The sequence below is a fragment of the Carcharhinus amblyrhynchos genome, chromosome 3 (assembly GCF_965287045.1).
Source record: "Carcharhinus amblyrhynchos chromosome 3, sCarAmb.v2.hapA, whole genome shotgun sequence".
In the NCBI taxonomy this organism is placed as follows: domain Eukaryota; kingdom Metazoa; phylum Chordata; class Chondrichthyes; order Carcharhiniformes; family Carcharhinidae; genus Carcharhinus; species Carcharhinus amblyrhynchos.
In genome coordinates, this window is record NC_137326.1 from 28,105,574 (window position 1) to 28,120,745 (window position 15,172).

The 15,172-nt window shown below is 43.4% G+C and overlaps 1 protein-coding gene across 2 annotated transcripts in view; it reads left to right on the forward strand.

Moving 5' to 3' along the window:
* The window catches only part of cacna2d3a (calcium channel, voltage-dependent, alpha 2/delta subunit 3a), a 776,701-nt gene that overhangs the window by 691,230 nt on the left and 70,299 nt on the right, over positions 1-15,172 (forward strand). For both annotated transcript variants that reach the window (XM_080182611.1, XM_080182617.1), the window contains one exon: positions 8,462-8,517. In XM_080182611.1, coding sequence (XP_080038737.1) covers positions 8,462-8,517 — 56 coding nt within the window. The remainder of the gene's footprint in view (positions 1-8,461; positions 8,518-15,172) is intronic.

A 15,172-nucleotide genomic window follows, 5' to 3' on the forward strand; every position in this document is an offset into this window, starting at 1 on the left:
TATAGTGACTCTTGAGGTTATAGTGACTCTGTGTCATGATTATAGTGACTCTGTGTCACAGTTTTAGTGACTCTGTGTCACATTCATAGTGCCTGTGTGTCGCAGTTATAGTGACTCTCTGTCACGGTTATAGTGACTCTGAGTTGCGGTTATAGTGAGTCTGTGTCATGGTTATTGTGATTCGATGCCGCAATTATAGTGAGTCTATGTCACAGTTATAGTAACTCTGTGTTGTGGTTATAGTGTGTCTGTGCGGTGGTTACAATGACTCTGTGTTGCAGTTATAGTAACTCTGTGTTGTGGTTATAGTGTGTCTGTGCGGTGGTTACAATGACTCTGTGTCGTGGTTGTAGTAACTCTGTGTCGCGGTTGTAGTGACTCTGTGTCGCGGTTATAGTGACTCTGTGTCGCGGTTATAGTGATTCTGTGTCGAGGTTATAGTGACTCTGTGTCGTGGTTATAGTGATTCTGTGTCGAGGTTTTTAAAAGCTCATTCATGGGACATGGGTGTCTCTGGCTGGTTAGCATCTATTGTCTATCCCTAGTTGCCCTTGGAGGGCAGTTGAGAATCAACCACATTGCTGTGGCTCTGGAGTCTCAAGTAGGTCAGACCAGATAAGGATGGCAGATTTCCTTCTCTAAAAGACATTAAGGTAACAAATGGGTTTTCTGACATTCAACAACGGTTTCATGGTTATCAGTAAGTTCTTAATTCCAGATTTTGTTTTATTGAATTCAAATTCCACCAAATTCTGCTGTGGTGGGATGCAAACCCAGGTTCCCAGAACATTAGCTGACCTTCTGGATTTATAGTCTAACGATAATACCACTCAGCCATCACCTCCCCAGTTATAATAACTCTCTGTTATGGTTATAGTGACTCGTGGTTTAGGTCAGAAACTCCAAAGTGTCTTATGAAGCTCACCTGAACCATAAGTATTTTATGTTGAATTTTGCTAGCATAGCCATGATATGTTTCACTTCAGATGTGATTCAAATGACCCACTAGGGAGCTTTTATCAAACAATGTTTATTTAAAAACATGGTTAACATGTATGGTGAGAAAATTAGCAAAAACTTTAATCAATGACAAAGAAACAAAACAAATGCTATAGTGTATAACCCTTGATGAATATATATATAAGTTTTCCCAAACAAAACCAACCTCGATAGACAGAAGACCCTCTTCACAGGTTTAATATAGCACAGAATAATGCTCACATGATACAAGGATCAAGGCCATTATTTGAATTCTGCAGCCAAATGCTCTTGAGACTCAGAACAGTCTGAAGACAAGACAGTTTCCCAGAACACCAAAGCACAAATTCCTTGCTGCAGGATGGTAAACAAGATGTGCTTTTAGCTAACTGGTAAAACTTTCAAAACAAAAGCAGAGAGAAAGAAGCTTCTTTCAGCTATGCCTCTGACACAGCAACCAAAAGGAAACTGAAAGCTGAAAAACTTTGAAAAAACCTAACTTGCCCCACGGTTCTTTTCTCCTTTCAGCATGACATCACCCAAGGCTGTGACCATGATTTTAAAAACCTCTTAAAGGTACATTAACATCACATTCCTCCCTTAAGAAAACAAGAAATATTCAAAAATGGCTTTATTTTTCAAACCCCTTCAGTTTTACATTACTAGTATTCTACACTAAGCATACATACATTTCACAAAATCCAAACATGCAAACAGAGCAGTAATGTAGTCTGTTTCAGTCCTTGTCTTCCACCATCAAACACTCCTTTTTATCACATTTGTGACAAACTGCTTCCTGTCCAAAATTCTCCTTCAGTCTTTAATCCTGCGTTGATTCCAAATTCAAACTCAGTTTGTTGTGGCAATGGTAAATTAGCCCTGGCAATGGTAAATTAGCCCTGACAATGTCCTCACAGAACTAGGCAGGATCACTAGGATAACACATTACATGTGTGTAGTAAGGCCAATCTCTGTCCCCTTTCTTGTTTATTGGCCTTAGCTCCTCTTCTGTCAAGTAATTTGACTCCTTTCTGCACACTCTTTTGTAAAGGCACACAGCAGACTGTCTTCCTTGGTGTCAAAACCCATTTCGACCATGGTTCCAAAGATCACTTTGGCAGTTACGCTGCTGCAAAAATCATTGGAATTCACTCAAACACCAGCTGTGTACAGTACGATTTAATTAGGCATCTACATCTCTGCACACCACACAGAATCATTATGCCAAAAGTTGATTTTAGATGCTAGTACAATTTTGGCAAACAATCTGATCTCACGTTGTTGACCTTTCTTTTGATCAACAGTATAATGTTTCCACTCCTCAAATTCCTTTTTGAGATTATGCATGACTGTTGATTCATCCACACTTTCCTCTGCATTGATAAAGAGCTGTTTTTGACAGTCCTGCTCACTTTCTTTGTTCAGATCATTGTCTATTAAGTGGTTTTCCTTCTCCACCTCCACCAATTTTGCATGATTGCGCGACACTTTTGCCTGCTGCATCTCAGTCTGAGTAAGCATCAACTTTTCTACCTGAACCTGTGCCAACTTTTAAAAGTCATGTTTGCAAGGATTTTGTTAATTGGAACAGTATTTCCCACACCTACATCTTTCTCACTCCCAATTCTATTAGTACTTCCGAACTTATCTCCACATACTTGCCCATGTGATATTAATAACACATGCAGGTCAGCTCGATTTTCCTCTGGAAGGTAATGATCCTAATTTTTAACAACGTCCTTGTTATCCACTTTAATTTGAGGAATGTGAAATGCAGAGTCATCACTATTCAGTCCTTCGCTCTGAGTTAAGACTACATACAACCTCCTCCTTCTGCTCTCCTTCCCTATCAAAATACCTTTCAAGCTATTCACATGACGTGCTCTGTGAGTTTTCCTTCTATTTGGCATTCTTATCAAATAATTCACCTCACTCAATTTCCTTTCAATTTGATAAGGCCAACTAAACATTGCTTTTAAAGGTTAACCAACCACTGGTAGTGGTACTAAGATGTTTTCCCAACTAACAAAACTGCAAATTTTTGATATCTTATCTGCTTCCTGTTTCATCTTATGCTGTGCTACTTTTAAATGTTGTCTCGCCAATTCACCTGCTCTATTCAACCTTCCTCTAAAATTTGACACATAGCCCAATAATGTTATCTCAAAACACTCACTCACCAATTTCTCCTTAATCAATTTCAATGATCCTCTTAAAAGTACACTCTTGTCACAGTAATAGTGACTGTGCAGTGGTTATAGTGGCTGCGTCGCGGTCATAGTGACTCTGTGTTGCAATTATAGCGACTCTGTGCCGTTGTTAGAGTGATTCTGTGCAGTGCTTAGAGTGACTCTATGCCATGGTTAGAGTGACTCTATGCCATGGTTAGAGTGACTCTATTCCATGGTTAGAGTGACTGACGTGGTTAGAGTGACTCTCTGACGCGGTTAGAGTGACTCTGACGTGGTTAGAGTGACTCTCTGCCACGGTTAGAGTGACTCTGTGACGTGGTTAGAGTGACTCTCTGCCGCGGTTAGAGTAACTCTGCCGCGGTTAGAGCGACTCTCTGCCATGGTTAGAGTGACTCTGCCGCAGTTAGAGTGACTCTCTGCCACAGTTAGAGTGACTCTGTGACGTGGTTAGAGTGACTCTCTGCCGCAGTTAGAGTAACTGCTGCGGTTAGAGTGACTCTCTGCTGGGTTAGAGTGGTACTCTGCCGCGGTTAGAGTGACTCTCTGCTGGGTTAGAGTGACTCTCTGCCGCGGTTAGAGCGACTCTCTGCCATGGTTAGAGTGACTCTGCCGCAGTTAGAGTGACTCTCTGCCACAGTTAGAGTGACTCTGTGACGTGGTTAGAGTGACTCTCTGCCGCAGTTAGAGTAACTGCTGCGGTTAGAGTGACTCTCTGCTGGGTTAGAGTGGTACTCTGCCGCGGTTAGAGTGACTCTCTGCTGAGGTTAGAGTGACTCTCTGCCGCGGTTAGAGTGACTCTGTGATGCAGTTAGAGTCACAATTTTAGTGACTATGTGTTATGGTTATAGTGACTCTGTGCCAGGGTCAAAGTGACTCTGTGTCATGATTATAGTGACTCTGCTGCGGTTGTAGAGTTATGTGCAGTGGTGAGCAATCATTTCTTTAAAAGATACCTCTTGTCCACACCAGCTGTCTTTGTTGTCCTTCGAATGGCCTGATCAACTGCAACTCCTTCAGTTGCCTCCGAATAAAAACTTGCACCTATCGACAGGGAATGGTGGTGGTGGTCTCGCTGAATCCTGACAAAGTCAATCTCACCCTGTTTAGAGACACCCATGGCTGTGCACCAGAGCCTTGACATTTACACTGGAACTCCCAATCATGCCCAGTGCCTCGAAGTCCTATTAGCCTGTGCAGCCCCTCACTGTAGGAACCGGTGTACTTTGATACTCTCTCATACAATGCTACAGTAGGAGGTCACTTACGATATGGGCCACAGGTTTGCCATTGCCCCTTTAAACAACCTACAGACAGAGACATTCAGAGCCACTATCACTTGCATGGCTCTGGGCAGGGTATTCCAATGTGACTTCTTCATGAGGACACACACATCAGCATCCAGCTGCCTCAACGGACACAGCCTCTGTGACACAACTGGTTAGATATATCGAGGATGCTGACATCTGATGGCTCATCCTGTGTGAGCATAACACCTCCCTGCCCTCTGGACATTACCTCTGCTTCCCTCTGCACCAATTGGCTACATGTATTGCTGGTGTAATTGTTGCCAACTTGTCAACACCTCAAGGGAAGTCCTCAGTCACCAGCGGCTGCTACCAACTGATACCTGGAGCCCCTTGCTCTGCTCCCTGAGTTCTACCGGTGCACTGTCCAAATGCAATTGTTCAGAGTCTCCACTCTGATAGCTCCCGTATGTAACAGTCACTGTGCCCAACCACACAGCTCTAGATTATTGAGTCCCACCAGCAGCGGAGTTCATGGTGCTGAAGGACAGGCAATACATTGGAAGCTGGAAAATAAGTTTGCCATTGGCGTAAATGATGGTGAGAACCTGTGATCCTGGCTGACACGGTAAAATAATGGCAGATCAACATTCCAGCCAGAGGCCATTGGGAAGCCACTTAGCATCATTTTAGACCACAATCAGTAAGGATAGGCAACAACTCCTCCACAATTGTCCTCAACATCAGTGCTGTGTTCTCAACCCCCTGCTGTACTCCTTATACACCTATGACTGTGTGGCCAAATTCCCCTCCAATTCAATTTTCAAGTTTGCTGATGACACCACCATAGTGGGCCAGATCTCAAACAATGATGAGACAGAGCACAGGAATGAAATAGCGAATCTGATGAATTGGTGCGGTAACAATAATCTCTCCCTCAATGTCAACAAAACGAAGGAGATTGTCATTGACTTCAGGAAGCACAGAAGAGAACATGCCCCTGTCTACATCAACGGGGATGAAGTGGAAAGGGTCAAGACCTTCAAGTTTTTAGGTGTCCAGATCACCAACAACCTGTGCTGGTCTCCCCCATGCCAACACTATAGTTAAGAAAGCCCACCAACTTTCTCAGAAGACTAAGGAAATTTGGCATGTCAGCTATGTCTTTCACTAACTTTTACGGATGCACCATAGTAAGCATTCTTTCTGGCTATATCACAGCTTGGTATGGCTCCTGCTCTGCCCAAGACCGCAAGAAATTACAAAAGATTATGAATCTAGCCCAATCCATCACGCAAACCAGCCTCCCATCAATTGACTCTGTCTACACTTCCTGCAGACACAGCAAGGCAGCGAGCATAATTAAGGACCCCCACGCACCCTGGACATTCTCTCTTCCACTTTCTCCCATCAGGAAAAAGATACAAAAGTCTGAGGTCACGTACCAACCGACTCAATAGCAACTTCTTCCCTGCTGCTATCAGACTTTTGAATGGAGCTGTCTTGCATTAAGTTGATCTTTCTCTACACCCTAGCTATGACTGTAACATTACATTCTCACTGTCTTGTTTCCTTCTCTACGAACAGTATGCTGTGTATAGCACGCAAGAAACAATACTTTTCACTGCATGTTAATACATGTGAAATAACAAATCAAATCAAAGTGGGTTGTGATTCAGAAGAATACCCAGCTGCAATTCTCCCCCACACCATCCACCCCCATGTCCAATTGACCATCCGATCAGTGGGATCCCACACCAGTCCAGAGAGTCCAGAGACTCTCAATGTTGGAACTACAGATGGAGTTACTTTCTCGATATTGGAGCTACAGGTGGAGTCTCTTGATGTTGGGGCAGACTTTATCCTAACTTCCCACCCCCACCCTGGGTATTAAGCCTGAAACTATAAGTCCCAACCATGAGCTCCTTTCTGCCTATTCCATCTTTATGCATGGTCAGGGATTAAATATGCTTCTCTGAATGGTTCCCCACTGTTAGCCATATAATCCCTCCAAAGTCTCAAACAGCCCTGCAATGTGCTCTCCACTGGCTCATTAAGTGCCGCAAGTAATGAGCTGCCACTTTGAGGTTGGTTACTACCATGGCTACCACCCCAACTTCGCTGAAATTGCTGAGAAATGGGGTCTCATTAGGAAGCTGGTATGCCACTTGGGGCCAGATACCTATCTCTGTTTTGGGATGAACATTCAGCCCAGGTCTATTTTAAAAATAGTGATTTATTTTGACAGCTATGGAATGGTTTAAGTTATTTGTAAGGGTGCATGTTTCCAATTATCATAGAGTCTTTCCTTAGCAGTAAGCAACACCCTATTTTGCATTGTTGATCACTATTTGAGGACATTGCTTGAAGATTAGTAACATTAGCTGTTTTGTGCCAACATATACATATTTGTTTCATTTAAAACTGCTTAGAAGATTGCGGTGTGTTTATTCACGTTATCAGGTTCCAGCACACAGCAAATATTGTCCTTAAGATTAAACTATAGGGGAGACCATTGATATACAGTGGACAAGGAGCATTTGTTTCAGTAATTCTTGATTCAACTTTGAATTTACATCTGGCAACATTGTCCTTGCAAAGACATCCGAGTTTACATTTTAAGAAGCTTTCAGCATACTGACCTAGCATATGGCTATATCAGTAGCAGCATGGTGGACCAGTGATTATTAGTGCTGCTTCACAGGTTTGATTCATGGCTTGGATCACTATCTGTTCAGGGTCTGCACATTTTCCCTGTGTCTGCGTGGGTTACCTCCGGGTGCTCTAGTTTCCTCCCACAGTCCAAAAGATGTGCTGGTTAAGTGCATTGGCCATGGTAAATTCTCCCTCAGTGTACCCAAACAGGCGCCAGAGTCGACTAGGGGATTTTCACACTAACTTCATTGCAGTGTTAACGTAAGTCTACTTGTGACACTAATAAATGAAATAAACTTCCTGAACTTCCTCACTGCTCTGAAAGTAAACATGCCATTGTTATCAACAAGCCAGCTCGAACAATTTAGCAAATTTAGTGTCATTAGTTTGGGGATTCAAAACACAAGGGGATTTTTCGCATTAGATATTGGCGTGCTTTTATGAACAGAATAACACATTTCAGAATTAGGTTCACTGGATTAACCAATTGATATAAATTTCAAACAAAAATATATGTTGAGGAGAGCAGTAATATTTAAATGTGTCTCAACATGTCCTGTTGCGACACTACAGTCTCTGTCTCCTGTGTATCTTCACACTCATACCGTTTTTTACCCTTTGGGGAATAATGGATGAAGTGTTGGGTTCCCGAGTTAATTATCAGCCTGTTACCCCACATTGAATGCACCTTCTGTGGCCAACAGGTCCTGGCATTGGATTCAAACCCAGGGCTTCTGGTCCAGTGGTAAGGGCACTGCCATTGCACCAAAAGGCCTCTGTAATAAGTCTTTGGAGGAAGAAGTCCCTTCCCTTACAAACTCTAACAGCAATTCACAGAGTGCTAGCAGTTAACAGTTATCTCCGGGGGGGTGGGGAGGGGAGGGGGCGGCGCTGGGTGCGGTGGAGAGGAACTGACACTTTTAGCTACGTACAAGGCAAAGACTCCCTGATTGGCCCATCAATTGCTTCCTTAATCAGGGACATCTTTTTGCATCCAACCAAATAAACAAAATCAACTTAACTTAGAGACAACTCAAAAGGGACAGCTCCCTAAAAGGAGGGGGACAGCCCAAAGCAAAAGATAAAGTGGAAGGGAAACTTAAAACATCAAATTAAAATGTGATTAAAAGGTTCAATAATACACTCCAGTCCCTACAGTGTCCAGCAAGCATGGAAGCATCCTTAGTCAGGGAGTTCATATTCCAATAGGCTGACCTCAAAGGCCTGATTGAAGTCATTACAGCCTCCTTACACTGCAGAATTTAACAGGAGCACTGGCAAATTGGTCTCAATAGTTTTGGAAATCCTGCTAGAGAAGGCTGTTAAAGGAAGTACTTAGTAATGTCTCTTATAAATATCCTAACAAAGCTCTTTTTTTTTAATTTTTACTAGATTTCTGGTGGAATTCAATCTTTGTAGTTGGTGGAATTCTGACTTCACAGTGAAAGGTAAGTTTGGTAACTTTTCTTTCTAGAACAACAAGCAGAATTACTTAAGGAGCTTTTTAATGAAACAATATTTGGTGTGCACTTCTGACTCTATCACCTGAACTGGAGTCCATCTTAGATTAATGGATATTTCAAATAATTTCCTAGTGAATGTGAATGCCACACAGAATTAACCATAATCTTACATTAATTATCAGAAAAGAATTGACTGTGGATGGGGGAGTCTGGAATATAAACTAGTGGAGATGACTATGTTAGGCTGTTGGACATCTTTCAAGCTTGGACACCGTATTGGTGATGAGCACTTTTCAGGGTTGACTGAGCTGATATGATGCCTGGGTCTTGACTTACGAGGAGTGTTTGAGGACTCTGAGTCTGTACTCGATGGCATTTAGAAGGATGAGGGAGGTTCTCATTGAAACATACAGAATAATGAAAGACCCGGATACAGTGGATATGAGGAAGATATTTCCATTAGTCACAAAGGCTAGGATCTGATGGCACAGCCTCACAGTAAAGGATGAGGAAGAATTTCTTCAGCCAGAGAGTGGTGAAGTTATGGAATTCATTGCCACAGAAGACTGTGGAGGCCAGGTTGTTGAGTGTCTTTAAGACAAAGATAGATAGGTTCTTGATTGGCAAGGGGATCAAAGGTTACAGGGAAAAGGTGGGAGAATGGGGTTGAGAAACTTATCAGCCATGATTGAATGGCATGACAGACTTGATTGACCGAATGGCCTAATTTTGCTCCTGCATCTTATGGTTATTGTTAAGTTCATCAGGGTTTCTGTGCCTTCAACTATGTAGCAATTCTTTACAACTGGGTGGCTTGAGAAGGCATAAAGATTCAAGCACATTGTGTGGGACTGGAGGCACCCATAGGCCTAACCAGGTAAACCTGGTTAGGTAAACTAGGTAAACCGACCAGGTGGTCGGGATTTTCCAGCCCCATCATGACAGGACCCACCGTGGGAGGTTCGACAGCCCAGCCATTGGTCTATTGACTATCAGCAGGAGCAGACCATCTCAGCAGCAGGTGAAGTTGAAAAACCCCACCTGATGGTCTTTTCTCGATTTTCTTCAGAACTACGCACAGGTGTTTTAAAATTATGAATGAATATATAGAAACAGTCAACTTACAATTGTTGAGTGGGCGGGGCAGTGTAAGGAACAAGTAGTTATAGGTAAGAGTTTAAACATGAGAAATTTAGAACAGAAGAGAAATAGGGCATAGTGGTGAGGATGTGGAATTTACCTCCAGTGCTTGTGGTTGAGCCAGAAACTTTACCAACATTTGAGATCCAATGGGATGCGAATGACGGGAGATATAAGTGATAGTGAAATGTGATTAAAACTATTTACACAAATGGAAAATAAACTCCAGCACAAAGTGAGTGGGGCAAATGGGCTTTTTGTATTGTGATTCTGTTGTGTTTCCATGTAGGAGTAGTAGACTTCCTTCTATGACAAATGTTGGTATGTTTTTACAACAATCTGGAATACTCTGGTTTCCAAAGCTCCCTTTTTCTTCTTCGTTCTCAAGGTTTAGGCATCAGTAACATGTTCAACATTGATTGCCCAACTCTAGTTGTCCTGAGAAGGTAGCGGTGGAACTTATTGAACTGCTGCGAATTCTTATCATTCCTTGTACTCACTTAATACAGCCTCAGAGGGGAGCTAAAAATAAAATCAACCACATTGGCATGGACCTGGACACAATTTCTGGGCAGGCGGGTCATTATAACAAGTTTCCTCCCCTGTAGGACATTAGTGAACAATGTCAATTCAACCATTTCATGTATTTTTTAATTTCCAGTTTTGTCTCTTGGCAGAATTGAAATTCTCAAGCTGCCTTGGTGACATTTGAACCCACATTCTCCCGGCCTTGAAGATTACTAATCCAGCTACAGAATCAATACATTACCGTGCCCTGAGTTGTCAATTGAATGCCTGAGTTTTATCGAATTCATTTTCGCAACCTTTCATTGTAGTATTTAAACCCCTGGTCGCTGAACTGTTGGTCTAGTACCATATCAACCAGTTACTGTATCTGTGAGAGAATGTTGGACAAAAAAGCAATAAACATGCATTGCATTAACAGGAGTTTACAAACAAAAAGGAGGTTGAGATGTTTACAGTGTGGAAGAAAGCAATGTTAAATTAGGAATGATGGCAAAGAATAAACAGGAAGACAGTGCATAAATATTTAAAATCTTTACTTCCATTTAAGATTGTTCTTTCAGCATCTATTTTTATAGCACCGTATTAAGTTTTACAATGAAGCATTTAATGGTTGAATTGAGTTGTTTTATGAATGCAATGGTAATGTTTGTTTCAATGCAAATTGAGATTAAAGTAATCATCCCAGACATCCCAGAATATCTTCGGACCTGCTAGTAGTTTAAGAGTTAACTTCTGTGGGTGCTGTGATATGTTTATGGACATTTAACTGATCGATATACTTGTATTAGTCTAGTTTGTAGCTTATTATAATGATACCTTATTTGTTGCCTTCTTAGTGTGAATTTAGCTTATATTGTTTTGTAACTTTACAACTCTAAATTCAGTGGGGTTTTCTCATCGGTTACAAACTGGCTGAAACTTTCAACTTTTGGATAGCATGATGGCACATTGGTTAGCACTGCTGCCAAACAACACCAGGGACCTGGGTTTGATTCCTGGCTTAGGTCACCGTCTGTATGGAGTTTGCACATTCTGCCCGTGGCTACATGGATTTCCTCCGGGTGCTCCAGTTTCCTCCCACATTCCAAAGATGTGCAGGTTAGGTGGATTGGCCATTCTAAATTGCCCCTTAGTGTCGGGGGGACTAACTAGGGGGTTATGGGGATAGAGTCTGGGTGGGATTGTTGTCGGTGCAGACTCGATGGGCCAAATGGCCTTCTTCTGCACTGTAGGAATCTATGAGAATTACTCAATGGTCTTTTGGAAATGTAAGTGTTCCCTTTGAAAAGGAGTTACACAGATGACAGTTTTGAAAGGAATTTTGAATTAATATTGGGTCACACAACTGAATTCTTAATAGTTTGGTGCTGAAACGACAGGCGGGATTCTTGTTCGCCCCACCCCAGCAGTCTGCGAGAGTAGAGAATTCATCACTCAAGCAAAACTCCATTCACTGCAGCAGCGGCACCAGAGAATCCCAGCGGTGGATAAGGTCAGAGGTTTCTGACCTGCCTTGCATTTGGCGCTGGAATAGTTTGCAAGATGGTAAAAAAAATGAGATCAGAGATTATCATTATTTCAGTTGTACCCTCACATAACATAAGGTAATATTTCGTCAAGAGTTTCTAATGGCAACAGTACTATGGAAAACAACAGAAGTACCAATTCGATGGATGGCACGGTGCCACATTGGTTAGCGCTGCCTCACAGCGTCAGGAACCCGGGTTCGATTCCTGGCATTTTGTCACTGTCTGTGCAGAGTCTGTGTGGGTTTCCTTCGGGTGCTCCGGTTTCCTCCACAGTCCAAAGATATGCAGGTTAGGTGGATCCTTCTGCACTATAGGATTCTATGAAGCCATGCCGCAGTGAATGTTTCAATGTTGAACACACAAAGTGATTAAATGTACATTCTTGCAGACATCTTACTGCTGCACATTGCAGACAGGAGGTTTGAAATAAGTGTGTGTCCAAAAAAAAAATTAGCACTGCTGCCTCACAGCTCCAGGGTCCCGGGTTCAATTTCAACTTCGGGTCAGAGTCTGCACATTCTCCCTGTGTCTGCATGGGTCTCCTCCTGTGCTCAGTTTCCTCCCACAGCCCAAAGATTTGTAGATTAGATAGATCGGCCATGCTAAATTCTCCCTCGGTATCAGGGGAATTAGCAGGGTAAATACATGGGGTTATGGGAAAAGGGCCTGCTTGGAATTGTTGTGGATGCAGACTTGATGAGTCAAATGGCCTTCTGCACTGTAGGGATTCTATGATTCTTTGGAACTGGGAAGAGCACAGCTGCATGACCACTTGGTTCACTGTCAGTTCAGAAAGTAGCAGTGCTTTAAGAAAACTCAATGATTTGTGGTGATTACAATAGAACGTTGCTGTCATTCTGGAGGATCGCTCACTTGTGTGGATAATCAAAACTGGCAACTTGAGTTTAAAGTTTATTTATTAGCATCACAAGTAGGCTTACATTAACACTGCAATGAAGTTAGTGTGAAAATCCCCTGGTCGCCACACTCCAGCACCTGTTCTTTTGGTACACTGAGGAAGAATTTAGCATGGCCAATCCACCTAATCAGCACATCTTTCGGACTGTGGGAGGAAACCGGAGCACCCGGAGGAAACCCATGCAGACACGGGGAGAAAGTGCAGCCTCCACACAGACAGTGACCCAAGTCGGGAATCGAACCTGGGTCCCTGACACTGTGAGGCAGCAGAGCTAACCACTGTGCTACCGTGAATTGACTTCAGTACATACGACAATTTAGATTTGTTCATGAATAGATGTTTTCCTTAGATTCTGTCAATCTATTTATCTTCCAGTAAGTAAAAAAGACAATCCCATGAAGTTACCATAAATCTATATTAGTGAACAAACACTTCACAGCTTAGCTTGCTATTTTAGCAAAGGTGACAACCCATTTGAATTAATAGGCCGATCCTTCTGTAAAAACAGAAGACACCAATGCCAGGTAAAGGCAACAAGCATTTTTCTGCTAATATCATCAAGCTGTTTGTAAGTTATCATCCTTCTTTATGAGTAGCCAAGATTTTATAAGATTTTCCCTCAAAGCCGAAGATGATTTGCTTTGACACTTTGCGTTCTCAGGTGACTGAGAGGTCCAATGTGCGACCCACAGTCTCTGTCATCGATGGAGCAGACGGTGGTTGGAGGAGTAGGTGGGTGGGATGCCCACATTGGATTGGGTGAGTGGAATGCCCAGGTTGGATTGGGTGAGTGGAATGCCCAGGTTGGATTAGGTGGGTGGGATGCCCAGGTTGGATTGGGTGAGTGGAATGCCCAGGTTGGATTGGGTGGGTGGGATGCCCAGGTTGGATTGGGTGAGTGGAATGCCCAGGTTGGATTAGGTGGGTGGGATGCCCAGGTTGGATTGGGTGAGTGGAATGCCCAGGTTGGATTAGGTGGGTGGGATGCCCAGGTTGGATTGGGTGAGTGGGATACCCAGGTTGGATTAGGTGGGTGGGATGCCCAGGTTGGATTGGGTGAGTGGGATACCCAGGTTGGATTAGGTGGGTGGGATGCCCAGGTTGGATTGGGTGAGTGGGATACCCAGGTTGTCACATGCTCCTTTCACTGTCTACGCTTGGCTTCCATTTGCTCTCTGCGATGAAACCTGACATGTTCAGTTCCTTCCTGGATTCTTTTCCTTCGTTTCAAATGGTCTTGGGCTATAGAGTCCAGATGTTACACGTTTTCAAGGAGGTTTTGAGGGTGTCCTTGAAGCATTTCCTTTGCCCTTCTTGGGTTTCCTTGACATGTTGAAGCTCTGAACAGAGTGCTCATTTTGAGAGTCTTGTGTCAGGCATGTAGTCGATGTGGCCCATTCAGTGGAGCTGAACGAGCTGGTCAATGCTCAGGGATGTTGACCTGAGAGAGAACGCTGACATGGGTGCACCTATCCCACCAGTGGAGTTGCAGTATCTTCCGAAGGCAGAGTTGGTAGCACTTCTCCAGGGTTTGAGATGCCTGCTGTACATAGGCCACATCTCCCAGCCATTTGGGAGAGCAGGTATCATTGCTGCTCTACAGACCATAAGCATCACGTTGGGTCTTAGACCCTAGTCTTCAAACACTCTCTTCCTCAGGCAATGGAATACGGCACTGGCACACTGAGCTGGAGTTGTCATCAATATCTGCCCTTGTGGGTTCCAGAGAAATGGGAAGTTGTCCGTGATGTCCAAGGCCTTGTTGTGGATTTCGATAACCAGGGTGAGGGGCAGTGCAGTGTAGTAGGAGCAGGTTGGTAGAGGACCTTTGTCTTAAGGATATTGAGCTGCTTTTCTCATTTTCTCACATTAATGTCCCCGTTCCTCTGACACTCTCTCTCTCTGTGAATGACCCTGTTACTCTCACACTCTCCCACTGTTGATAACCCCGTTAGTCTCATACTCTCTGTTAATGACCCCGTTCCTCTGACACTCTCCCACTGTTAATGACCCTGTTCCTCTCACACTCTGTTAATGACCCTGTTCCCCTCACACTCTCACTGTTAATGACCCTATTCCTCTCACACACTCTCACTGTTAATAACCCCATTACTCTCACACTCTCCCACTGTTAATGTCCCCGTTCCTCTGACACTCTCTCATTGTTAATGACCCTGTTCCTCACACTCTCACACTGCTAATGACCCCGTTCCTCTGACACTCTCTCTCTGTTAATGACCCTGTTCCTCTCACACTCTCACTGTTAATGACCCTGTTCCTCTCACACGCTCACTGTTAATGTCCCTGTTCCTCTCACACTCTCTCATTGTTAATGACCCTGTTCCTCTCACACTCTCTCTGTTAATGATGTAGTCCCTCTCACACTCTCACTGTTAATGACCCAGTTCCTCTCACACTCTCACTGTTAATGATGTTGTCCCTCTCACACTCTCACTGTTAATGACCCAGTTCCTCTCACACTCTCACTGTTAATGATGTTGTCCCTCTCACACTCTTTCACTGT